Source organism: Alternaria infectoria, assembly GCF_024043175.1.
Source record: "Alternaria infectoria strain BMP 0036 chromosome Unknown scaffold_6, whole genome shotgun sequence".
Taxonomy (NCBI): domain Eukaryota; kingdom Fungi; phylum Ascomycota; class Dothideomycetes; order Pleosporales; family Pleosporaceae; genus Alternaria; species Alternaria infectoria.
The window spans coordinates 555,142-579,491 of NW_026250695.1; the positions used below are offsets into that span (position 1 = coordinate 555,142).

At 53.4% G+C, this 24,350-nt stretch overlaps 10 protein-coding genes across 10 annotated transcripts; 7 read left to right on the top strand and 3 right to left on the bottom strand.

The window, feature by feature from the left end:
* Window positions 1-146: 146 nt before the first annotated feature.
* J4E92_004487 (uncharacterized protein) lies at window positions 147-2,398 on the bottom strand (the record flags this gene model as incomplete). The annotated part of the gene is made up of 3 exons (XM_051495877.1): window positions 147-2,181; window positions 2,254-2,323; window positions 2,374-2,398. 3 exons carry the CDS (start codon window positions 2,396-2,398, stop codon window positions 147-149), a joined length of 2,130 nt encoding a protein of 709 aa, XP_051353717.1.
* An 870-nt stretch (window positions 2,399-3,268) lies between these two features.
* On the top strand, window positions 3,269-4,192 carry J4E92_004488 (uncharacterized protein; the record flags this gene model as incomplete). The annotated part of the gene is made up of 1 exon (XM_051495878.1): window positions 3,269-4,192. The coding sequence occupies one exon, from the start codon at window positions 3,269-3,271 to the stop codon at window positions 4,190-4,192; it is 924 nt and encodes a 307-aa protein (XP_051353718.1).
* A 449-nt stretch (window positions 4,193-4,641) lies between these two features.
* On the top strand, window positions 4,642-6,402 carry J4E92_004489 (uncharacterized protein; the record flags this gene model as incomplete). The annotated part of the gene is made up of 1 exon (XM_051495879.1): window positions 4,642-6,402. One exon carries the CDS (start codon window positions 4,642-4,644, stop codon window positions 6,400-6,402), a length of 1,761 nt encoding a protein of 586 aa, XP_051353719.1.
* Window positions 6,403-7,967: 1,565 nt separating this feature from the next.
* J4E92_004490 (uncharacterized protein) lies at window positions 7,968-8,888 on the top strand (the record flags this gene model as incomplete). Its single annotated transcript, XM_051495880.1, has 3 exons — window positions 7,968-8,255; window positions 8,309-8,508; window positions 8,573-8,888. The coding sequence occupies 3 exons, from the start codon at window positions 7,968-7,970 to the stop codon at window positions 8,886-8,888; spliced, it is 804 nt and encodes a 267-aa protein (XP_051353720.1).
* A 2,923-nt stretch (window positions 8,889-11,811) lies between these two features.
* On the top strand, window positions 11,812-13,100 carry J4E92_004491 (uncharacterized protein; the record flags this gene model as incomplete). Its single annotated transcript, XM_051495881.1, has 4 exons — window positions 11,812-12,177; window positions 12,234-12,340; window positions 12,460-12,646; window positions 12,696-13,100. 4 exons carry the CDS (start codon window positions 11,812-11,814, stop codon window positions 13,098-13,100), a joined length of 1,065 nt encoding a protein of 354 aa, XP_051353721.1.
* A 1,345-nt stretch (window positions 13,101-14,445) lies between these two features.
* J4E92_004492 (uncharacterized protein) lies at window positions 14,446-15,388 on the top strand (the record flags this gene model as incomplete). Its single annotated transcript, XM_051495882.1, has 2 exons — window positions 14,446-14,450; window positions 14,701-15,388. The coding sequence occupies 2 exons, from the start codon at window positions 14,446-14,448 to the stop codon at window positions 15,386-15,388; spliced, it is 693 nt and encodes a 230-aa protein (XP_051353722.1).
* Window positions 15,389-16,019: 631 nt separating this feature from the next.
* J4E92_004493 (uncharacterized protein) lies at window positions 16,020-16,552 on the top strand (the record flags this gene model as incomplete). The annotated part of the gene is made up of 2 exons (XM_051495883.1): window positions 16,020-16,450; window positions 16,504-16,552. 2 exons carry the CDS (start codon window positions 16,020-16,022, stop codon window positions 16,550-16,552), a joined length of 480 nt encoding a protein of 159 aa, XP_051353723.1.
* Window positions 16,553-16,738: 186 nt separating this feature from the next.
* J4E92_004494 (uncharacterized protein) lies at window positions 16,739-18,664 on the bottom strand (the record flags this gene model as incomplete). The annotated part of the gene is made up of 1 exon (XM_051495884.1): window positions 16,739-18,664. One exon carries the CDS (start codon window positions 18,662-18,664, stop codon window positions 16,739-16,741), a length of 1,926 nt encoding a protein of 641 aa, XP_051353724.1.
* A 531-nt stretch (window positions 18,665-19,195) lies between these two features.
* On the top strand, window positions 19,196-22,563 carry J4E92_004495 (uncharacterized protein; the record flags this gene model as incomplete). The annotated part of the gene is made up of 3 exons (XM_051495885.1): window positions 19,196-19,615; window positions 19,674-22,231; window positions 22,290-22,563. The coding sequence occupies 3 exons, from the start codon at window positions 19,196-19,198 to the stop codon at window positions 22,561-22,563; spliced, it is 3,252 nt and encodes a 1,083-aa protein (XP_051353725.1).
* Window positions 22,564-22,843: 280 nt separating this feature from the next.
* On the bottom strand, window positions 22,844-24,220 carry J4E92_004496 (uncharacterized protein; the record flags this gene model as incomplete). The annotated part of the gene is made up of 1 exon (XM_051495886.1): window positions 22,844-24,220. One exon carries the CDS (start codon window positions 24,218-24,220, stop codon window positions 22,844-22,846), a length of 1,377 nt encoding a protein of 458 aa, XP_051353726.1.
* Between the last annotated feature and the right edge of the window lie 130 nt (window positions 24,221-24,350).

Sequence of the window (24,350 nt, forward strand, 5' to 3'; positions counted from 1 at the left end):
AGGGTACTATCATGCAGGGTCATAGCCTAATCACGAGATCATGAATGAATGCAGAGAACAATACATGACTCAGTTGTTCATCTCCTAACGTACTACATGTTGTGATGCTTAGGCCTCGAGGGACTCACATGCATCTATAGTGTTTTCTAACCGCTATAGCCCAAGGCGTCTAGTTCCTTCTTGATCTGCTTCTCGGTGCTGATCTTCTTGACCTGGGTGTCCTCTAGTTTCTCTCCGCCGGCTTGACGCATCTTCAGCTCATCGATGGCGCGCATCTTCTTCAACAAACCCCTGATCTTCTTGTCCTGAGGGTTGCCGCCGTCACCAGGGCTGGTGACGGTGAGGTCAGGGGGAGGAACCTGGCTCTCAGTCTGGATCGGGGGAGGGGCCTGAGCCTGAGCTGGAGCCTGCTGACGCTGCTGCGCAGGGTTCTGGCGCTGGTTACCGTCCGGGCGGGCTTGACGGTTTGGGCTGTTGCCAAAGTTGCGGTGCTGGCTGGCGCTTCGTCCTTGCTGCTCATATCCACTCTTGCTGCGACTGCGCTGGCGACGTTCTGGGCTACGTCCAGCTCCGTTGGGTGCGTTGGCACCGTCAGCGCCGAGTCCAGCAGCCTTGTCAGCGGCCTCGCGAGCCTTCTTGGCCTCTCGCTTCTTCTTGTTCTTCAAAGCCGCCTTCGAGAGCTCTCCATCGCCATCTTGAGCGCCGGTAAGACTAACACCGCCGCCGGGAGCAGCGCCCGGTGGAAGGGTCTCAGCAGCTTCTGCTCCTGGTACCTCACGGCGACGCGGCTTGCCAAATCCATTGGCGAAGCCAACGTTCGTGGAGGAGATACCAGTATTGGCATAAGCTGCGCCTCCTTCATCTTCACGCTTAAAGTGTAGCGGTGTAGCGGTTCCGCGCGCTCCGGGGGGACGGTAGGCACCCGCAGGCTTGGACGGTGTCTTCTGGGTGCTGAGGTAGGCGAGCGCAGACGGATGCGGTGCCGGTACGTTGGTCAAGGGGTCGGTCAGAGGGTACATCGAGATTGGCTGAGGGCGCCAGACGACGTGGTAGAGTTCGGCCATGTCCTCGTTGTACATGAGGCCCCCGCTGACGTGGTAGATGCGAACACCGTTGTCAACACGAAGACGCGGGCTCGTAGTAGCCGTAAGAATATGCTGCCCATCCGGACTCCACGCGCAATAGGTCGAGTTGGAGGTCTTGACGTGGCAGACCTTCGCGAAGTTCTTCTCAAGATCGTAGATGTCCATATCTCCAGCTAGATTGCCAAAACCGGCGACGATGACGAAGCGACCGTGGGGACTGAAAAGGATAGTGTTGCGTGGGCCTAGGTCGAAACTGTGTTGTGCGACCGCGCGCTGGTTGAAGATGGTAGTCTTTGCGGGCATGTAGCCATAGGTGACACCGAACTCCTTCGAGTTTGGCGACCAGGAGACGTCGTGAATAGGACCCTCCTTGTCTAGCTGGATGCGCGAATCGAAGGTGCCGTTGGCGCTGAGAATGTACATGTTGGTCTCGCCGTAGTAGCTCTTGTTCGTCTTGTCGACCTCAGTCTGGGCTAGGACAATCAAGCTGGTGCCGAGATCGTTCCACTTCAGTTGGACCTTGTCGCCCTTGAAGAAAGTCTTCTGGGATACCGGCTGGCTGAATTGAGGGACCTGGAAGACCTTGACAGCAGCGGGCATACCCTTGCGCTCCGGAACAAAAACGGCAACTGAATGGTTCTTGCCTGGGGCGAGCGCCATGTCGGTCACTCCCTCCACGCGGAGCTTGTTCCAAGGGTTGCGCAAGTCGCTCGACTGGAAGAACTGCACCTCGTTTGTTACAACGCGCGCACAGTACTTCTCGTCGGACGTGTACTGCAAGTTCCAGCCACTCTGGTTCTTCTGAACGTATTCGCCGATGACTGCCCGTGATCCGTCATCTTCAGCTTCGTCGGAGAGCGTCTTCCAGACCCGGAGGTTCTTCGCCGCGTTGCCGTCTTCGTCCTTGGATGGGCGCTGCCATGTGATGAGGTATGTGCCGAGCGGGGAGAAGCCGAGCTCGTAAACGTTCGGTGTGGGGAGTGTGGTAATGACGTTGCCGACTGAGGCGTCGATCACCGAAACCTGTTCAGGTGTTGCCCATGCGAAGTACTTGCTATCGGGCGAGTAGCAGCAGCAGCGAAGGTTGCCTTCGGGTCTGTTGTGCAAGTCAGCGTCAGAACTGGACGCGGATGTGCGCGAGGACTTGTGGCGTAGTCTAGACACTTACCGTACGAATCCTGGAAGAGCCTCATACACTGGAGCAGCGTTGAAGATCCCGATGCCCTTGGCGGAGCGGTCTGCGAGTGTTGTTAGCGTGTCTCACCCCGACTGTGCGGAGCATACGTACAAGCCAACTGTGTGGGAACAGCCATGATAACTAGTAAAAGTCACAGGAAGTTGTACAAGTGGGCGTGGGGCAAGGTGCTGGTGGTCGCGAAGTCTGGCTCACTGCTGAGCTCGGTTTTGTGGGTTGGCGATGAGTAAGGCTAAGACAGGAACACGTCGGGGGTGTGGGTATGGATTCGAGTGTGACGTAGTTCCGGGACTTTATAGGCCAAGGGCAGACTTTGGGCGCACGCAGCGGCAACGGGTGGATCGTGGAGGGAAGGAGGAACACGCGTCAGGGAATTGAAGGGTGACCGTGTGACAGCGTAGTGAAGGCGATGGCGGCCGTCGAGAAAGAAATCCGTGGGCACACGCGCTAGTGCTCGGGGAAAATGCGGGCCGCTGGCGTTGGGACTGTGACATCAGCCTCGCCAGCACATGCTGGAGACGGAAGAGTGAATGGGCGCGGCTGTGCACGTATTGGCGCTCGAAACTCCTCTTCTGAATACATTTTCTGACTGCATCGACGTCACCGAGTCTAGACCGATCTTGTGCCGCCTGCACAGAAGGATTCGAGATTCAATGATCTGCGGGCCAGCTTTCCCTAGCAAGAGCCGCGAATCGAGCATGCTTCGTCGGCTTCGTCTCGAGTGTCAGCGACTGATACATCATTTCTTACTCCCTCTATCTGATTAGATACGTAGGAGATCGCGCACTTTGCAAAGGCATTGCGTAGAGTCAATCGTTCGCGACATACCAACGGCGAACTCCATGTCTATCGTTATCGCCTCGGTAGCGCCATAAGCTCCCGAGCTCCCCCAACTCCACAGACCCATCGTAGCTTCCGTCCACGTCCCTTTGGACGCCGTGCCGCGAAGATGCCGACCTCGATGCCCGCCCCTTCGATTCGCATCCCGATGGAGCTTCTGACTCCAACTGCTTTCGCGCAGTTCGGTGCTGTCACCGAGAACCCGACCACATCACCGTCGGCGAAGCTGCCCATCCCGCAACGCGTACCACCGCCGGACGCCGTCGCCGCCAATCAGGGCTCGGCCACCAAGTATCTCGATGTCACGCACATGTCGAACTTGTACAGCATTGCGCCGAGCAGGAAACCTGCCAAGGCAGTAATGAACATGTTTGTTTGCTCGCCGCGCAACCTCCGGCCACACGAGCCGAGCATGAGCATGCCCAGCTCGTGGGGAGACCTGGACCTAGATGAGGACGAGGAAGGATGCGAGGACTTCCAGAGGCAGCTATTGGACGTTACCATTCTCGAAAGACATCCGTTCACCACGCAGACCTTCATACCCATGGGCCTGTCGCAGCAGGAAAGGCACACCCAGTATCTTGTCATAGTGGCTCCAACACTGCCGGCAAGCGCGTCGAGAAGGCACACAGGCAGAGCGCCGCCATATCCCACACCCCACATCGAACGGAAAAGGAGTGTCATGGACATCTTCGCGCGCGCGAGGCCGAGCCCGTACTCCAACGAGACTGTGCCTACCCAGAGCCAGTCCTCACGGCTGCACCCCTCAGCGCGACCCAAGGGACCTGGCCTGCCAGACCTCAAGAACCTCCGCGCCTTCGTTGCAAACGGCAGTCAAGCAGTGACATACGGGGCTGGGACATGGCATGCGCCGATGATCGTGATTGGGGACCGACCGATCGACTTCGTAGTCGTACAGTTTGCGAATGAAGTAGGCAACGAAGATTGTCAGGAAATCGCGCTGAAGCCAGATCAAACTGCTTCCGAGGGGGTTGTGGTAATGGTGGATACCGATTCGGCTGGAGCTGTGCAAGTCAAGGCTGGGGTTGGCTCTGCAAAGGCTAAACTATGATGCTCCTGCTCTATTTTCTCGCTTCTGATGGCTACCCCCCTCATTTGACCCGATACCATATTTTAATGCAAGCGTTGATGAGGATGCAGCGGTTCGGAAAGGACCACGACTGTAGCATAAAGAAGACTCTAACATGTGAATGACCAGTGTTAGTGTTTCCAACAAGTTCTTATGTCCGACAAGCTTTCCAGTTATCGCAATCGTACCTCTGGTAGATGCTACTGCAAGAATGACATGGATGATACAGATCTCGCTTGTTTAACCGCATCGAAATCATAGGGCCTCCCGTTGCTCCATCTCACGCTGCCGGAACCAATAGGATGGATGGTGTCCACTGTACCTGCCGCAGTTCTTCTACTCTCGACACGTACAGCCCCGTTCATACAGCTACACATAACTCTGCGCAAGTTCCTCCAACCCCCAAGTGGTTTCTCACGTTCGTCCATACAATGGAAGAAGCGGATCTCGTGATCATAGGTGCAGGCATCTACGGCCTCACAACTGCTCACACATACCATCGCCTGCATCCTTCAGCCATAATACTCATTCTCGACTCTGCGCCATCCATCGGCGGGCCATGGGCACCGAATCGCGTGTTTCCCGGTCTCCGGACCAACAATCTGTGGGGCATGTACGAACACCCTGACTTCCCCATGGATGAAGAAAGGTTCATGGTGAAAAGGGGAGAACACATTCCTGCCGCGAAGATGTTCGACTACCTTTGTGCTTTCATGAAATGGGCCAATGTAGAGCAATTCGTTAGAGGGCGAACAACTGTTGAGATCATCGAGAGGGATGAAGATGCGGATGGATGGGTTTTGCATTGCGCGGCATCTCCATTGAATAGGAAGGGCACCCAGATCAAAGCGAAGAAACTGGTCATTGCAGTCGGTACCACGAACAAGCCACTATTACCGGATTATCAAACGTCGACAAACTTCAGATCATTGGTCATCCATGCTGCAGACTTCCCGGAACATCACGAAGTCGTTGCGAAACCAAGCAAGCATACTGTCATCGTGGGATCTGGAAAGTCAGCATGGGATGTAGCGTACGCATGCGCTAGCCAACCATCAGCTACAGCGACTTTACTCATTCGCCCTGACGGCAACGGACCTGTGTGGATGACGCCTAGTCACGTCACACCATTGGGATTATGGCTGGAGAAACTGGTACATACACGTTTCTTTGGCTTCATGTCTCCTTGCCCTTGGGCACCCACGACAGGCATTGAAGGCTGGCTGCGCTCCTTTTTCCATCGCACGTGGCTCGGCAGGAAAATAGTGGGTGCTTTCTGGAACATACTTGGAGAAGATGCGATCGCGCTAAACGGGTTGGACAAACACCCTGAGACGAAGAAGTTGCGGCCTTGGAGAGGTGCTTTCGAAGTCGGCAATGCGTTATCGATTCACAATTACCCGGATAGCTTTTTCGAGTTGGTCAAAGACGGAAAAGTCAAAGTGATCGTTGACGACATTGAGGGTCTGTACGGAGAGCGACAGGTTGTACTTAAGTCAGGGAAGGTGTTAGAGGCCGATGCAGTGGTCTGTGCAACAGGCTGGCGAAAGGGATACACCTTCCGCTTCGAACCCCAAGAGCTGGAGAAGCAATTGGGCTTACCCAGTACACTTGCACTCACGCCGGAAGAGACAGCGCTTATACGAAAATCAGAGGAAACTCTGTACACTGAGTACCCTTACCTAAAAGAGAGGGATACGAGCCGTATACATCATCCTGATCCCTCCCTTCGATACGCTGAACAGCCTTCTTCAAACGCCCAACCGTACCGCTTACACCGCTTCATGGTCCCACCGAAAGGCATGAAAGAGCGCAACATTGCCTTCGCAGGTGCAGCCCACTGTCTTTTTACCTTCCCGTGCGCATACATCCAGAGTCTCTGGATCACTGCCTATTTCGACGGTACCCTGTCTCTACCCTCTTCGCCAACCAAGGCACTTGAGGAGACATATCGGAACACGCAGTACTGCGTTCTCCGCGGCGCAATGAGCTACGGGCATACGCTACCCGACCTTGTCTTTGATACGATGCCTTACCTTGACACGCTGCTAAGAGACCTGGGTATGCAGGAGCGGAGGAAGGGTGGAGGTGTGAGGGAGTGCGTGAGTAGCTATGGCCCGGAGGACTATCGCGGGCTGCTGGAAGATGCCGAAGTAAGGATGAAGACTAAGAAGGGCTCTCTGAAACAGTAGGTCTTATCGATGCACGGGTTAAAGGTTAGAAGACAGCAATGAGTGGCTGGGATGAGTTGTGGTAAACAAAGAACGGTTTGATGTGTACATTAGTCGGACATGCAATTAGCGTATGGATTCAATGCGAAGCCAGGAGGTCTTGAGAGATCCTACAGCTGTGCTATGCATATGCCTGAATTAATTCGTGGCAGTTCCACCTATCGCGCGGCGAAGCACTACCTAGGTACCTTGCAGCACGCAGAACACCATCCGTTTATCACCTAGGCAGACATCACTGTACGTATATACGGTATTGAAGGAAGTATAGGCTTTGCGAGTTTGCAAGGTATCGTTTCAAGAGGGCGCGAGAGGTGCGGTGCTTGCTCCAGATTTCACCAACCTGTACTTCTCGCAGACCGTGGCGGACACACCTCGCTCATACCTGTCCATGATAAATGACGCAGTGGGGGCAAAGTTCTTGCCACCTACTGTTAACAGGTCTCTTCCGTCTGATTAGGTCGCGAAGTCCGCGTCCATACGAGATGATTCAGGTGTTGTGGCGATCGCAGCAGGTAGGGCGGAGTGTTTCGGAGGGAATGTGCAGGGGCCGGCCCGCATGCCAAGCCCCACCCTCACCAGTAACTGCCTCTTCGAGACAGGCCTCACAGGGAGACGATGCTCCCACACCAACCATTTGCTATCTCGCATATCGCGCCCACGACTGCAATATAAACGGAAGCTTGGTAAGGCTTGGCAACGAGTCCATGGGGGAGACCGCCGGACGCTGCAGGCCACTCGTCATCTGTAGTCGCAAATGCTCATCAGCTAGATCTTATCGCAATCATCGATCTCCCACCCAATGAGCCAATTATAGCTGCTATGTAGCTCTTCACCTAGGATCTTCATCCATGTAACGCCATAAGGAAGATCACCCGGCACCGGCACCGGCGTAGTCTCAGCCTAGAGGCTGGAGATTTGTACTGCCACAGCAGCAGCTGACTGGCCTTCCGCCTATGTTTCCCAGATTTCTTTTCCCTCTATCTCGATGGCACATGGCGTTCACCGACGTTGGCACGTGAAACCAGCCACTACCGGCCGAACTCACCACAATATCCCCTAGGGCCGGAGACACTACTATGCAGAACCAGTTGTACGATAGTGTGCCAAAACAGCTTCCCGTTTGGCGACGAGCACGGGATCTCCGGGGTATCGATAGTCATGCAGTAGATAAGCACCACCTCGACGGATGGCTGCATGAAGGATGCTAGGCTTTAGAAGGAACTTATAACTGCAACAGTACCAATCACCGCTGTACACTGCTTTTCTCCTTCTACATGCAGAAGGAGCATCGAATATCCCCTGTTCTAGCGGTCTTGGGACCAGTAGCATACCTGGACCACACGACAACAATGTGGCAAGGTTGGTGTATACCACCACATCGAAGTCGCAAGACTAGAGAGTGACCAGTCGAGTACAAATAGGAGGCTGTCTTCCTCTCATTCTCAGGCCAGTCCTCATCAGAGAACCAGCAGTCTTTCGCTTCCAGCTTCAGTCCCACTCCAGCTTTCCGGCCAACCTCCTTCAAGATGCAGATCAAAGATCTCCTCACCGTCCTCGCTATCCCAGCGGTGGTGCTCTCCGCAGCCATCCCTCAGGATCCCACTGAGATCCCCGACTGGGACAACGGCAGCCAGGAGGACATTGTCGGTGGAACAACCGCTAGCGCGGGTGAATTCCCCTTCATCGTCTCCCTCCAGCGCTCCGGCTCCCACTTCTGCGGTGGCACCCTTCTGAACGCCAACACCATCCTCACAGCTGCTCACTGTGCTGTTGGCCAGACTGCCTCCAGCCTCACAGTTCGTGCTGGTTCCAACGTAAGTTTCCACCTTGGCCATGAGATTTGTTTAGGCTAACAAGTTGAATCCAGAGCCGTACCTCCGGCGGTGTTGTTGCCCGTGTTTCCTCCATCAAGGTCAACCCTGGCTACGTAGCGAGCACCTACAACGGTGATGTCGCCATCATGAAGCTGGCCACCTCCATCCCTACCAGCTCCACCGTCTCGTACGCTACGCTCCCCGCGTCCGGATCCGACCCTGCTGCTGGAACCACCCTCACCGTTGCTGGCTGGTAAGTTTTGTCATTCTTATCTGTTCAGAATCTGTCCGAAACACATAGCTAACTTTCAAATTAGGGGTACTACCTCTTCCGGCGGCCAGTCGCTCCCCGTCAACCTCCTTAAGGTTGATGTTCCTGTCGTCTCTCGCAGCTCCTGCCAGTCTTCTTACGGCACCTCGGCTGTTACCGCCCAGATGTTCTGCGCCGGTCTTTCCCAGGGTGGAAAGGACTCTTGCCAGGGTGACTCCGGCGGTCCTATCGTCAACAAGTCCACCAAGGTCCTCCTCGGTGCCGTTTCCTGGGGTGATGGCTGCGCTGCCCCCAACGCCCCTGGTGTGTACGCCAACATTGGCCAAGCTACTCTCCGTAGCTTCATTGCTGCCAACTTGTAAAGTGTTTAACACTTGGTGGAGACCACGAAGCAAACGAGTATCGCAAGGCTGGGAATGGTGGTGACAGAGTGGAGGGAAAACTGAAGTGACGATCGATAAGATTCTTGTATATACAGCTTATAGCCAATTTGACTGTCACATCCTTAGCTATGTCTTCACTCCTTAACCTTTTCTTCTGTGAACATGAACCCAGTCTATACTCGTCATCTGGTATTGATTGAAGGGCACTAGAGCTGACAGAGAATGAGCTTCGTGCAAAGGAAGATTTCAACACGCATCCCTCTGAAGTCTACACTGCCTTCAGGTCTTGTTTACTTCACCTATTATCTTACCATAGACGCCAATGCACCTGTTCAGTTTCTTTCTTGTGTAAGGTGGTCGTATGGCGCGAGAGGAGAGGAGCGGGGGATAGTCCGACCTCGGCCCCTGTCCAGGTGCGCGGTCAATTGGCCTAGCCGTTCTCGGAACGAACGGCGTCATCACATCTCCCCTAATCGACTTGACATGCCTTTATCCTCAACGGCTGCGCAGTGAACCCCTGATCTGTGCCACCATGTCTTCGCGTCTTCTTAACCTTCCGCGGGAGCTTCGAGATCTTATTTATGGCTACGTTCTCGTATGCGATGTGATTCCCGTTCAAAGCGCAGCCGTCCTATTGGAAGCCCCGGCTTGCCGCAGTACCCGTGGGCTCGAGAAAGCTTACCCGTTGAGACGTCTACGCGCCCACCGACGGATCTGGCTGACACCTCGCTTCGACATTGGTCTGACCTCCGCGGAGTACGACTCAAGGGATGGGCCTACGAACATCCGAATGACATATCAACTTGCAATTCCATCAGACACGTCGTCCAACCACATCGAAATTCGGTTGTTGCAAACATGCCGGCAGATCTATCACGAAGCTAGAAAGGTCTTTTATGGACAGAATATCTTCAGCTTTACGGAAAGCCTCAGCATACCGACCGCTTTCGCGTTCTTGTGCGACAGGCCTGCCGAATCCCTCAAGCTTATTTCATCCATGGAACTTGCGTTAGTGGAAGCGAGCAATATGAGAGGCACCATTGGAGCTCATTATCCCGTTCTCCGCAGGTCAACGGACTCGCTTGTGCTGCAATTCGCTTATAACCACTTCACGGACCTCTGTACTCTCTTGTCCACCACGCGCATGGGGTTACGGAGGCTTCGTCTAATGATCAGCAGTTCCCATCAGCGCTATGACACTGCGCCTTCTTCAGCGGAAGAATGTTTGTTGTGGGAAGCACAGATGACCGTTGGGCCAAGACCATGGGTCGCTTCCTGGATCGAACCGTTGTTGAAAGTCGAAACGCTCGAACACCTCAACGTACATTGGAACTTTGATCGTCCGCGGCTGCGAAGAGTGGCAGATACAATATCTCACATGCGGTGCCACATGCTTGCACAACCACGAAGCAAGCTAGCGGATGGATCAGGCTCATGCATCGATTCCAGGCTTGACTTCCAGGTGCATTACCGAGTCGCCGTGCAGAATGGCATTCCCATCAGCCGTAAATTCTCCAGGAAAGAGATGTTCAACAGCGATTGCGAGTCAGAAGATGACAGGGTTCAATCGAGCGAGGAAGACTCAACGACCGCTTGGCAACGACAGGTCCGAGACACTTTCAAGGCTTCGGGATGTCTTTAGCCTAGGGCTTATCAGCAAGGTTCTGTTAGGAGAATAGTTCCACGTTGTGGTGGCTTTATAAGCGCGTCGTGACACCATTCGATGTACCTAGGGGCTGAGACCTCGGCATGTAACTGGAGATTGGTAGAGTTCCGAAAAGAAAGATCGTGCAGCGACGCGATTGTCAAGCAAGGAGCTCTTGCCAAGTAGCCTCCATCAGGTTAGTGCCCCGCTTTGGTAGCACGTAATCCCTGCAAGCTAACGGTCCGCAGGCGCATTCCAAAATATCCACCTCAGACCTGGGCATAGGAGGCACAGCATGACAGAGGCAATGTTTGCTGCATCAACTACGCCGCAGCACAATGGCGATTGTTAAAATCTTGTGCTCCCTCAGCTCTGGTCAAAATTCACCTGCAGCTCTCAGCCGCGCGTGCTAACACGAATTTCCAAGATCGTGCGTTTCACCCGTACGATCCGTCCAAATGTTCAGCTTTCCAGGGTCCAACCTTCCATTCTTGAGCTCCTCACCCCTTCATCATTCCAACATCTCTCGAGACATTTTATCTCCTTCTCCATCAGCTACCATGTCGTACGGAATCATGGAGCTTGCACACAGCAAAACATTAATCGCGTCACTAGCATTGGCAACTCACTATGCTCTTCACCGAAGCGACTGGGATAACACCTTCCACACAGTCATTGGGGCCTGGACTGTCGCCTTTGGAGGCCTTGCAACTCTGGAATATGTTGCTGATACGTCCACTAAATCTCTTGGTGTCGCAATCCAGCTTGCCGCAAGGACGGCAACATTCTATTTCGCCATCTTGATTGCCAGCATATTACTGCATAGGGGATTCTTCCATCGCTTGCGGAAGGCAAGCGCCTCGTTGACGTTGATCAAGTAGGATTTGCTGACATTGCAAAGTTCCCTGGCCCCTTCCTCGCCCGATTCTCAAAGTCATACGGCATCTCGGTCGGCGTACTTTCGACCAACTTCCAGTATTTCTCATGGCTCGACTCTTTACCCCAGCAGTACGGAGAAGACGTCATTCGTACTGGTCCTAGAGGTAAGCCCAAGACAATGAAGGTGTGTGTGACACAGACACTGACTTTGCCTGTCCAAATGTAGAAGTCACGGTCTACTGCGCTGACGCAGTTCCTCTGATCCATGGAGCGACTTCGAAGTGCAAGAAGAACACTATATACGACAGTATTTCCGAAGTGGCAGGGCGTTCTCTTCATTTCACAACTAACAAAGATGAACATCGACAAAGGCGCAAGATGTGGGATCGTGCATTCAACGCAAATGCTCTCCGCGAATATGAGCCTCGCTTGAACCGCCATGCTCTTACTCTCATGTCCAAGCTCAAAGAGCGAGCTACACGATCTTCAGTTCGAATTACAGACTGGGTCAACTTCTACAGCTTTGATGTTATGGGAGATGTCGGCTTCAACCGCAGCTTTGACATGATGAAGAAGGGTAAAGAAGATCCTGTCATCAAGCTATTGCATGAGAGCCACGCACCCATAAGTGTTTTTGCGCACATCTCTTGGGCGATGCGGCTTATCGCACTAACACCTGTCGGTTCTGGACCCCTCTTTGAGCATATAGCCTGGAGTGCAAAAGTTCTCGAAGAGCGGAAAAAGGTACGCATGCCATGGCGATAACCTCCATCTCAACGAAGCTTTCTCACGAATACCAGGATACACCCAAAGAGAAGGACGTTTTCTCTTCTCTGCTGGACCCAAATGACGACCGGATAACGCCCGAGATGAATTCTGATTCGCGGCTTCTGGTCATAGCGGGCAGGTAAGCAACCCCATGATGTACTTGGTGCCAGGCGTTACGAGGTTTTGCCTAGATACGGCATTGCACTTGATCCTGTTGCAACCTCCAGCTAAAGTCCCGAATACTGACATGATCATCAGCGATACCGTGGCTGCAACGTTATCATTTCTTTTGTACGAGCTGTGCAAGAATCTGGAAACCCAAGCCAAGCTGCGCACCGCAGTTGATGAAATCGAAACGAAGAAAGCGCATCTTGATGTTGAAGACGTCACCGAGTGTGCTTATCTGGATGGGATAATCAACGAGACTTTGCGCCTTCATCCTGCTGTAAGTATTCACCCAAGGAGGCCATCATTGACATCATTAACACATTCAGACACCCTCCGGAGCGCAGCGCGAGACACCACCTGAAGGAATAACTCTACCCAACGGCACATATATACCCGGAAGAATTAACGTATGGATGCCGTTCTACAGCCTGCAACGCGACCCACGATACTTTGAAGAGCCGCTGTCTTTCATGCCAGAGCGATGGACCGGCGAACGACCTGGTGCTATCATCGACAAACGTGCCTATCTGCCTTTCTCCGTTGGACCGTACAACTGTATCGGACAGAAGCTAGCCATGATGGAGCTGCGAAGTGTCACTGCCAATCTTGTTAGATCATTCGAGATCTCTTTTGCTGAGGGTGAGGATGGCAGTACAATCGAGAACAAGACCCGAGACTGCTTTACTATCATAGTGGGGAAGCTAGATGTCAAACTCACGCCACGGTACTGAGGTTGCGCGAAAAAAAGAGCGACGTGCATTTGGTTCAACTTCGTCAATGCTGCTATTGCATTTTCGTTGTTCCAGGTAAAGTAGACTTTCTTAATGCAACGGCTATGTATCTTCTCCATGAAGCTCCAAAACACGAGTCCGAAATGTCCGCTCTTGTCGTATCTCAACATCCTTCACACATGCTTGCTATACACGTTCACTCCCTGACAGAGGAGGCATACTTTCACATGCTCCACGACGTCATCCACACTATCGCATTTCCCACACTTCCCCTCCACGTGCGACCGCTGCCTTGCTTTTGCGAGTTTCCTGAGAAAGTCCTCTCGACACCGAAAACACTGCCAGTCTTGATCGCATGCACAACCTCGGTGTCCCTCTCCGAGATCCAGGACCGACCTCCTCGCGCAGAACCCGCACACTGGCACGCGCGCTCCTTCCGTCATCAGGAGATTCCGCTCGAAGTCTCGCTCTACCTGCGCATGATGCGCGACACGACAGCCGTTGCAGATCAGGAAGGTACCCCGCTCCCGAGCATGTGTTGCACAGGGTCGCAACTCACCGAAATGGCGCTTCATCCCCGGGAGCAACTTTTGATCGCATGCTACTCCCGCGTCGCGTCTTGCCAATACGCCAGCGCGCTGCCTACCCCGGAAAAAGACCGCGTAGTCGGTAATGCTCTGCTTCATCCGTACCGCTTCTTCCCAGTCATCCTTTTTATTCCTGTTCCAAGCTTGGACGAGGTCTGGATAGTTTGCGGCGACGAAGTCTTTCCTTGCAGAGAGCGGCGGGGTCGTGATGATACCGGCGTTGTCGGGCTCGAAGCAGATCATGTCTAGATGTTTGGGTGTGACGTCAGTCTGTGCCTCACATGTATTTCGTGCAGATTACATTACAGTAGGCGCCTTGATCAGCGATAATCGCAGTAGGTATGGGTAGTGGGGCGGAGGAGGCCGTGATCAGTCCGACGCTTCTGTGGACCGCCTCGATGTCTGGTAGAGAATTTGGGTTGGACATTATGCTTGAGGTGGAGACAATTGGGTGGATACGCTGGGTGTCAGGACCGACAGTGACAGTGAGGTGGATGTCTAGCGAAGTCCACGAATTCTCGGAGGTCACGTACGCTATATCCGTAAGACCTTTATCACCTGGACTTACATTGGTCTAGTTTTCACTTTGCGAGTGACCCCCAACGCGACGTTTCTGTTCCAAGGTTGGACGCTCGTAGTGGGGCGGGCATCCACTCCCCGTAGCACTGCGCTGAACTATGGTCGACGAGCCTCGAACGATTACTGTAAAGCGAAAAAGGAAACCGAAAGACGTTAAAAAGCTGAATTGAAGTTGCGAGATGCAGTGCGAACTCTACGTCACCTAAAGTGGCTCGCTCCCTCCGTCACAAGGATCTACTATTGTCACAAACGCGACTTCAATCTTTGCGATTCTACCTTTCGTTCCAAATTCTTTTTCCTTCTACCACCTCTGACTGACAGCATATTACCTACAAAATGGCGGAACGCGAATACGGTGCTTCGCGAACTACAGTAACGGAAGCATCTAACATTATCTCGGTACTCAAAATCAACGTCAACGCATATCCATACAGTATCATCACACGGCGTCCTCGTCACAATGCATCTGACGCGGTCAAATCTCCTCCAGACGCTTCCAAATTCAAAGCACGATCAGACAGCCTGGTGACCGGCACTGAAGCGCGCCAGACTGCGAAAAAGGTTAGCGATCCTACCGCCCCTCTACCGGCGTCCGGTAGTGACCAGCCCGCTCCCAACTATGGCCCTTCTTGCTACTTCCGAGACAGCTTCTTCACCTTCAACCCCAACACTGTAGACTTGAACAGAATCGGCATTGCGTACGAGTACGGCGACTACTATTACATCTGTCTCGAACTACCACATCCTTCCTCCGGCGTATTCATGGAACAAAGCGGCTTCGTTCTCCGCAGCGTTGTTGGACCTTACCTCGCGGCCGAGTGGGCATCGCTTACGAAGGAGCATATTGGAGAATATGGGATCGCTGTCTGCGGTGACGACAGAAGGTGGAAGGTTCACGGTCAAGTCCTGCGGGCTGTGCAGAATAGCTGCCGCAAGACGGCAACAGCCCTGTACCACACTCCTGGGTGGCTCAGTCAATGTCATGAAGAGGAAGTGAGGTATAACCTTGGTCGGTGGTTCAAGCAGGCAGTCCATTCGGTCTATCAACACGAGAAGGAGAGGACGAATCCAAATGACGAGGAGGCAGACAAGTTCATGGAGGAGTTTATGGTGTTTGATTAGCGAGCATGGGCAGTACATGAGCAGGGTGGCTACAACCAAGATCTTTGGATTGTATAGGGAGATGTGAATGACTTTTGGAGGATACGGAGCCTGTGATATTGGCATTGGACGTTTCACAGGTCATATGAGCATCCAGTACTTCTGGCGGGTGGGCGCACTATTCTTCCTGGGTCTTTTTAGATCCCCTGGTCAACAGTGCGATAACCCTCGATTCAACTCATCCATTTCCGACCTCATTAGGACCTTTTTGCTTTGCATTTATTGTGAAAAAGCCAATCGCACTACTAGAATGAGCTATTTCGTATCGGGAATATTCGCATTCACTCGGTGTCATGACTTTGATCGCTACCTTGCAGGGGTCTACGCTAGACTGGGACTGCCTCTCCGAGCTACACAATATTTGCCCGTGTACTCTTTCCAGGGCACGAGATCGCATTCGATACAAAGTGAATTCATGTTCAAGCTGTGATCGCTTTCTGGTGCCTAACACATGTCACAGCTGACGCTTCCCGCCACTCTCCTCTCTAGATATATACTCGGCTACTATGCCCAAATAATGTTACTAACACTCACAAAACCGGCTTACTCAACTCGTTAACACTCAAAGGACGACCTTCAATTTTGTTTCATCATGGACGCCCTATACCCCAGCGAATCCTGTCCCCGGAAAGCCCCGGCCGAGAAGCGTCGATGGAACTACGATGAGGAAAGCCAACTCATCCGTCTCATTGAGGTAGAGACAATGACTTATGAACAAGCAGCGCAGGTTCTCAATCGTACCGCACATGCTACTCAGCATCGTTACGCCATGATCCGACAAAGAGACGTGAGCGCCACCATAAACTGGACTCCCGAACTCGATGCCGCTGTGATCGACGGCCACCGCCGTATGCAGAAGCCCAAGGCTATCTCGCGCGAGATGAACGTCCCGATTGAAGCGATACAATCTAGATGGCAAGCCCTCAAGGCCATGAAAAGAGTACCGCAAGATGTGATCGATCTACAGCGGCGCAAAAAGTTTTGTGATTTCACTCCGGAAGATGACGAAGCGATTCTACGTTTGTATGTAGAGGGTAAAGAGGACAAAGAGCTTGCGCAGATGCTGAATATACAAGGGAAAAGTCAGACGGAGGTAATAAACAGAAGAAGGAAGTTGGTCGCTGAGAGTTCGCCGATATACAGGCGATTAGTAAGTATGCGAAACAGTACGTTGGAGGAGAATGGGGTCAAAGTGGAAACGGAGGCACTGGAAGTGGCAGTGGGCAGAGATAAATATGAGTGGATGGAGGAAGGGACATAAGGTACTCATACGGAACTTTTTGGGCTAAATAGTTGTACGTGCTAGACATCTTACGCGCCTTTACTCTTACTACTGCTTCCTTTGATCTCATCATCAGCGTCCTGTGGAAATTGCACGCCCATCGCCCTCATCATGTTGCCCGCAGGGCCCGCCATGCCAGCCTGTCCCTTAAACGCCTTCAGCATGTTATCAGCGAGGTTGTAGTCTTCGTCCAGAAGGTCATCGTCATCATCCTCCTCGTCTTCTTCAGCGACCTCTTGAAGCTTCCCCTTGCCCTTTCCTTTGCTGTCGGACAGGAGACCTGTTCCGGGCTTGTGCTCCGATTTGGGGTTGACGTTCAGCGCACCATGGCTGAAGAGCTCAGCTTCCATCATCTCACTGAGTTTCCGGATCTCTTCGTCTTCTTCCTTCTCAGCGTCTTGTTCGAGCGCTAGTGCGCGAGCTTCCTCTGTGAGAATGGCTTTCTCCGCCGCGGGTAGCATCATGTACTTTTCGAAGGCTTGTTCGTATTCGGCATACTCCGCGTCGGCTTCTGCGTCGTCGTCTTCATCTGTGTCGTCCTCATCTTCGCTATTCCTGACCTTTGCCTTGCTTGTGCCCTTGCTCTTGCTTTCGTTCTCGACTGGCGAATCACTATCTTCTGGGTCTTCCCATCCTCTGCCGCCAGCGTCAGAGTCATTGTCAACATCCATGGGGTCCAGAACCCCATTGGCACCCTCAGCGCCTGCTTCGTTGTCGGCCAGGAAGTCGTTGAAGCGTGCAACCATCTTCTTCAAATTCTCCTCCGCATTCTTGTCACCAAACGCATCTTTCGCGCCGCTTCCTTTGCCTTCGAGCTCCTTCTCAAACTCGGAGAAGTCAATGTTGAGCCACCCTTCATCGTCTTCACGCTTGGGCCAACCGGTGATTTCGGCGTCGGTAGGAAGTGTGTCGTCACCACTTTCCAAGTCTTCCAGTAGAAGGGAGATTTCGCGCGTCGGTTTGCGGGATGTGTATAAAGAGTGCGACAGAAGCATCTGCATGCCTGCTGTAATCTTGATTCCGATCTCTGCCTTCTCGGTCGGTCTACCAGACTTGACGAGCTGCTCCAGTGCTGCGTCCCATGGCGCGGGCGGTTCCCAATGCTGACCGAGAAGCTGAGCGTAAAGAACTTTAGTGAAACGAACGCTGACGTCTACAAAGTCTTCCGGTGGGAACGTGAGCGGGGTTTTGGACTTTTCAGGTTGGATGAGCCGGATGGAGATGGGGTCTCGAAGATAGAAGGCTTCGACTACTGGTGCGATGTACGACGGGTTGCTATGCAGAATATGTGCAACCTTCCTTGGCAGAGGAAGAGTCGCATGATGTTGATTCTCCGAGATGGCAGCCGGATAACCAGCTAGGCGATGAAAAGCCTCCTTTTCAACCTTGATATACTGCTGTGGTCGTGCTGGTGTAGCCTCGATGATCTGAATGGCTTGGGCTTGAGTTAAAGGGCCGGGCTCCTCTTCTTTCCCAAGTGGTATGATTAGTAGGCGATGGCTGTTGATCCAGACTCTGTTCTCGGCAACCTCAGGGTTCAGCCATTTCGGTAGTGCATTGGCAGCTTCGATCAGGAGGAACTCTCCATCGCTGTCATATATGCGTATCCATGCGTCCTTGAACTCTTTACTCAGTTCACGTAGGAAATAGACAATCAGCCATTCGTCTGCCACACTATCGCCGTAGTTAGAGCGTCCTTTGAGTAGCCACCGGTGTTCTTCGCGAGCTAGATCGAGCTTGAGAGAGTCACGCTGCCAGATGTACTCTTTAAGGAACTTCTTCTCCAATGCGTTCAAAGCGCGTTGGAAAGCTTGCAACCGTTCCCTTGTCTGAATGTCCGAGAGTCTAGAATCGATGATAAAGACCATGTACTCCACGACATCGTCGGGCAGCTTTTTGGGAAAGCCATCGAAACCTTCGCCAAACCACTTGAGATCATCTTGGGGTCCGTCCATGGTTTAGGATATATATTCCAGGTGGTGCTATTTTTGGTCTTCGGAGCCGATTAGATGGAACTTGACTTCGTTATTGTTCGTTCCGAGACTGAGCCCAACGCTCGTATGGATTTTGTCGATCCGGTAGTTCTAGGACGTGTTTATGTATCTCCACTGCTCTCGAGAGGCGGATATCGGTGTACTTAGTTATAAGGGAACATTCAATGCTGGGATGAAGTTTCTGCCCAGGTGGTGTAGGCGGCAAAGAGGTAACGTGACTTCCAGACGCGCTTTTCGGCTCCTTGCCTGCATGGGCTAGCGGCGGGCAGTATCCCTGTCGTGGTCCAAGCGTCCCTAAACAAACAACATCTGGAGTATGATGAAGTGGAACATGATGCATCCGCACTGCTGAGGTGCGCCCCAAAGACCGTTCTATTTCTCTCACTCATGCGCTGCTAGAGTATATTCTATACCATGGCGCACCTACCGGACACACCTCGCACCGAGGTTGGCGATATGACGCGCTTTACAGTCAACGAGCCCTCATTCAGCATGGAGGAGACATTCCATGCGCCGACAGACCGTGACAACCTCTTCAAACAAATGGGCGGCGCCCGAACCCCCCGACAGCCGCTTGCATCCCGACGCCAACAAACCGCGAAGAACGAATTCACGCCCATGCTGAAGAGCGCAACCGCGAATCGCACGCGCCAGGTCAACGGACTGCTCGACGGCAAGATCACGACGCCCGCCGCGATGAAGCCGGGCTTCCAAGTGAGCAACACGCCGCTGCCCGAGGCGAGCATGTACGACATACAATCCAGTTCCTTCGCCGATTCGGTCGATGGCCGGACACAGCTGCCAGACCCCAGCTCGAGTGCTATGAGCACGCCCACCGCGCTACCAAGAAGGGCAGAGGGCGAAATGGACAACGGAAACGGCAATGTGCTCACGCTGAGAGAGCAGGAAGCGGTATGTATATCCGGGCTCACCCGGCCACGACTACTCACAGGTTCTAACACAACTGCAGCGTCTGGAGCAGATCGACAAGGAAAACTTCGGACTAAAGCTCAAGATCCACTTCCTGGAAGAGAACCTGAAGAAGATGGGCCCCGAGTTCAACCGACAAGCCATGGAGGAGAACATCAACCTTAAGTCGGAGAAGGTCACAATGGCGCGCGATATCAAGAACTACTCGAAAGACCTCAAAGCGGCCGAGAGGGAACTAGACACATACAAGCAACAGCTACGGGAATACGCGGAGAAGGTCAAGCGACGGCACGTCGACGAAGGCATGCGCGAAGAGATGGACGAGCTCCGACGGCTAGCGGACGAACGCGCGGCCGAGGTGGAGCGTCTCGAAAGGAAGCTGGAAGAAGAGAGTGGCGACAGCGAGGATTTGGACAAGGTCAGAGCAGAGTTGGACGAGGCACAAGCAGAGCTCAACAGACGAGACGAGATGCTAGACGACCAGGACGAACAGATCAAGGACTTGGAGGAGAAGCTGAAGAATGTGCAAAATTCTCAGTCTGCCGGCGACGAGGAGAAAGACCGCCAACTTAGAGATCAAGCCGAACGCATCGCCGAGTTGGAAGAACAGCTGCAATCGGTTAAGCAGTCACAAGAAGAAGACGCCGCAGAAAAAGAGCGGCAGGTGGCTGACCAGGGCGAGAAGATCGAGGACCTCCAGGAACAACTTCGTACTGTCGAGCGCGAGAAAGACGCTGAAATCAACGCCTTGAAGTCCAAGCTTGATAGCGCCGACGACAGCAAGGACCAGGAAATTCGGGAGTTGAACGAGAGCCTGGATGAAGCGGAACATGATCTCGAGGTTGCAGAGCAGCAAAAACGCCAGGAACTCTCTGTTCTCGAAGAGCGTCTACGTTCACTGGAGCGCGAAAAGGATGCTGAACTCCGAGAGCTGCAGCGACGCCTCCAAACCATCCAGAACGAGAAGGAGGCCGAGATGGATGCACTGCGCGAACGTTTGGAGCTTGCAGAGTCTCAGGGTGACAACCAGGTCCAATTGGCGCAGCAATCCGCCAACGACGCCAGACAGAAGGTGGTCGAAATTACCCGTGAAAAGGGCGTTGAGATTGAACTTCTCCAGTCAAGGGTTGACGCTGCTGAATCCAGAGCCGATGAGCTGGACGACTTCCGGAAGCAACATCAAGACGCCATGCAGCAGATTTCACGCCTACAACGGGAAGCATCCGCATACGAACAGCAGTTGCAACAGCTTAGACGCGAGTTGAATCAGAAAGACCGCGATCTGGATGGTTTGGAAAGAGTACGACGTGAGCGCGATGATGCGACGCAGGAGCTTACCGGCCTTCGCTCAAACCTCAACAGCAAAGATGCTCAGGTGCAGTCGCTCAACAACGCCATACGAGAACGTGACAATCTTCGCCGTGAGCGCGACAACTTGGTTTCCAAGATGTCGAGCAAGGATGAGCAAGTGGAGGTTTTGCGCAGAGGCAACAACGACCGCGACACATTAGTGGCTACTCTGCGGCAGGAGCGTAAAGATATCGAGAGCGAATTGCGCAACTTACAGTCCGCTGTATCCGGCAAGGACACCCAGATCGAGGCGCTTCAGAAGATCACGCGCGAACGGGATGCACTATCTCGAGACCTTTCGAGCTCGCAATCAACATTGCAAGCCCGTGAGCGCGATATCGCCGGCCTGCAAAGGAAGATTGAAGCACAGGAGATGACGCTCAAAGAACTCAAGCAGCTCAGAAATGACCTCAGTGACAGGACCCGGGAGCTGGATACGGCGCGACGAACGATAACCGAGCGCGAGGCCGAGCTTGACGCGTTACGGAGCCATGCCGACGAGCCCGATACCCAAATCGATGTTATGCAGGACCTAGTACGCAAACGCGACGACGAGCTAGAGAACTTGCGCGACGAGCTGAACGAGCAGAGGAGCCAAGTTGATGCTCTACAACGACTTGCAGAAGAGCGCCTGGAAGCACTTGAGGAGCTCAAGGAGAACGCTCGCCGGGAAAAGGACGACTTCGAAGCTGAAATAGAAGTTCTGCAAGAGGATGCCGACGAAGTCGCCGAGGAGAAGGCCTCGCTCGAAGAGAAGATCACCGTTCTGGAATCTATGATACGCGAAAAGGAGAACGAAAACGGGGCCCTGCAATCTCAGACCCGTGCGGCACAGCGCGAACAAGAGGCCGCTCTTAAGAACCAGATCCGCGATCTTGAAGGACGGATCCGCGACAAGGATGCTCAACACCGCAAATCTCTATCTGAAGCCAAGTCGACAGCACGGGAACAGCAATCCGCCCTTGAGCGTCAACTACGAGACCTACAGTCTCATCTCCGTGAGAAGGAATCGCAGCTTCGTCTCATCCAAGCTTCCTCGAAGTCCATCCAACAAAAGGCCAACCAGGATGCGATTGATCTGGACGAACAGGCGGAAGCCCTTACTAAGCGCCATATCAAAGAGATCAACGGTCTCGCCAAGCAGATCCAGTTCCTCCGCGCACGATGCTCGCGAGCAGAGGCATTCCGGGAAGCCCTTGGGTACCAAAAGAAGTTCTTCCTGATGCAAATTCAGACTTACAATGAATGGTATGTCTCCACCCCTTTACCAGAGGCTCTATGCAGTACAACCACTAACACCTCCCAGTAATCAAGAAGACCTCAATCTCATCTCTCAGATGGGCATCACCCCCGACATCACCGTCCACGACCGTCGACCCAAACTCAAATCGGCAGCTCTCGCTGTCATCGCCGCCATTCGGATGCAAAAGCTGGCCGATGGGTGGGCCCAGAACAGGAAGATACATGAGCAGCTCAAGGCGAAGTTGGAGGGCATGAGGCGGAATAGTGGAAGGGGCGCGGGCATGCCGACTAGCGCGAGGAAAAACTTAGGAGCGTCGCATCTGAGGATTGCGAGGTAGGACTTGCAGTACCCGTGAATGGTGGGAGGCGAAAGGCGTTCTTTGGTCATTACTATGCATGGCTTGGTGTTGATCATCATGGGATGGGTTTTGTGGTTTGCCACTGTCGACTTTAGCGTAGCGTTATTGCATGGAATGAAGTCATGACATCTGGATTTGATCTGCTCGGAATGCAGTGCATTATAGTGGTGTTGTTATTTCTCAAGAAAATTGGGTATCATAATCGTTCCATCGCCATCGCCGCGACAAGCTCTTCCTCATACAGCTACGCTTGATCATCTCATCTCTTCCTAGTCATCCCACAGACGCCACAAGCACCTGCGTCCCCGGCGTTGATGTATTGACTTCCCTCGCAAGCAGCGCTCTTGCATCGCCAGTGGTCGGGTACAAAGTCCTTCTTTAATACGTTTGCGCAAGCGACGCAGGTCAATGCCCCGGCCTCGTTCTCAAGGGAGCATATGGAACAGGCAGAGCTCTGTGGTGATTGGTGCTGGGAGGCAGAAGTGTCTGGTTTGGGACGGGGGTTGAAGATCTCAGGAAGGGAGTTGCCAGGGCCTGATGATGGTTTTGGGTTGGCAGTGAATCGCGAGGCAGCCTTTGATGCAGTTTGAGTCTTCGTTGGCTTCGGTGCTGGCTTGCTCGAGGCTTTGGACGAGGTTGTCTTCTTCGTTGGTTTGGGCTGCGGCGCAAAAACTTGTATCTCGTCCATCTCCCTCCTTGCATCGCCATCTTTGTCGTCTTCGTCCTCGCAGATCTTGACCAGGGCGCGACCTTTGTCGTCGAACATGCTTTTGCCATCTACGTCTACCGCTGCGCCGTCTTGATCGCCTTCTACAAACTCGTCTTCAGTTTCGCTGTCCGATGACGGCTCCTCCTTCTTTATCACGACCTCTTTCTCCTTCTTGACTGGCTCGAAACGTGCCAATGCCGCCGCAGCTCGGAGATCCCGTCCTCGTGCACTGCCAGCGACCCTAGGCTTGCCTTTCTTTGGAACACCCTTCTCCAGCTTGACTTTTGTGTCATCGTCGGCGCCCAATGCCTGGCCTCCAGCTCCGAACTTCTTCATTATCCTTCGTTGCTTTCTCTCCGCATAGCTCAGCATGGGCTTCTCCTTTCCACTCCTCTTCCTCTTATTTCCCTTCCGTCCATATGTGCCACCACATAGATGCTCGGGTACATCCATAGCTTCGCCATCGCTCGCTTGTAGGGCTCCTGTATCCAGATCTCTACCCCTACCCCACAGTCCTTCACCAGTGTACCCTTTCGCCCAAAGCGCCCTCAATTCCACCGCGTAGCCATCTCGAACCTTCCAGAAAGCCTTCGAATGATTCATATGTTTGCAGTGCGCAAGCTCATGTACCATGACCATCTCCACCATCCTCTGTGGCAGCCATCTTCCATTTCGGTCTCTGAGCACCAGTTGTATAACCTCTCCAGCGTTGAAATTGCGGCCAACAAACTCGTTGTTGTAGGGGAATTCTTCGAGCGCCTGAACGAGGATCATGTGCGACTTCATGAATGGGTAGCATATCGCTGCGACGCGGTTCAGGATGTTCTCCGCCGTGGACGCTGTCGGGCCGGGCAGTGTGCGTATGAAGTTTATGTGCGCGTTCGGGCGTTGGGTGCGCTCGTTGATGCGCTCAAAGCCGAGGACCATTGTAGGGTTTTGCGCATGCGATGACCGGCTTTCGAACGGAGAAGAGCTTAGGAACGGGTGTTGAGTCTAGAGTTGCAATAGATATCGTGGAAGGTGCTGTTCGGTGGCGGTTGTTGAGACGGAGATAAGC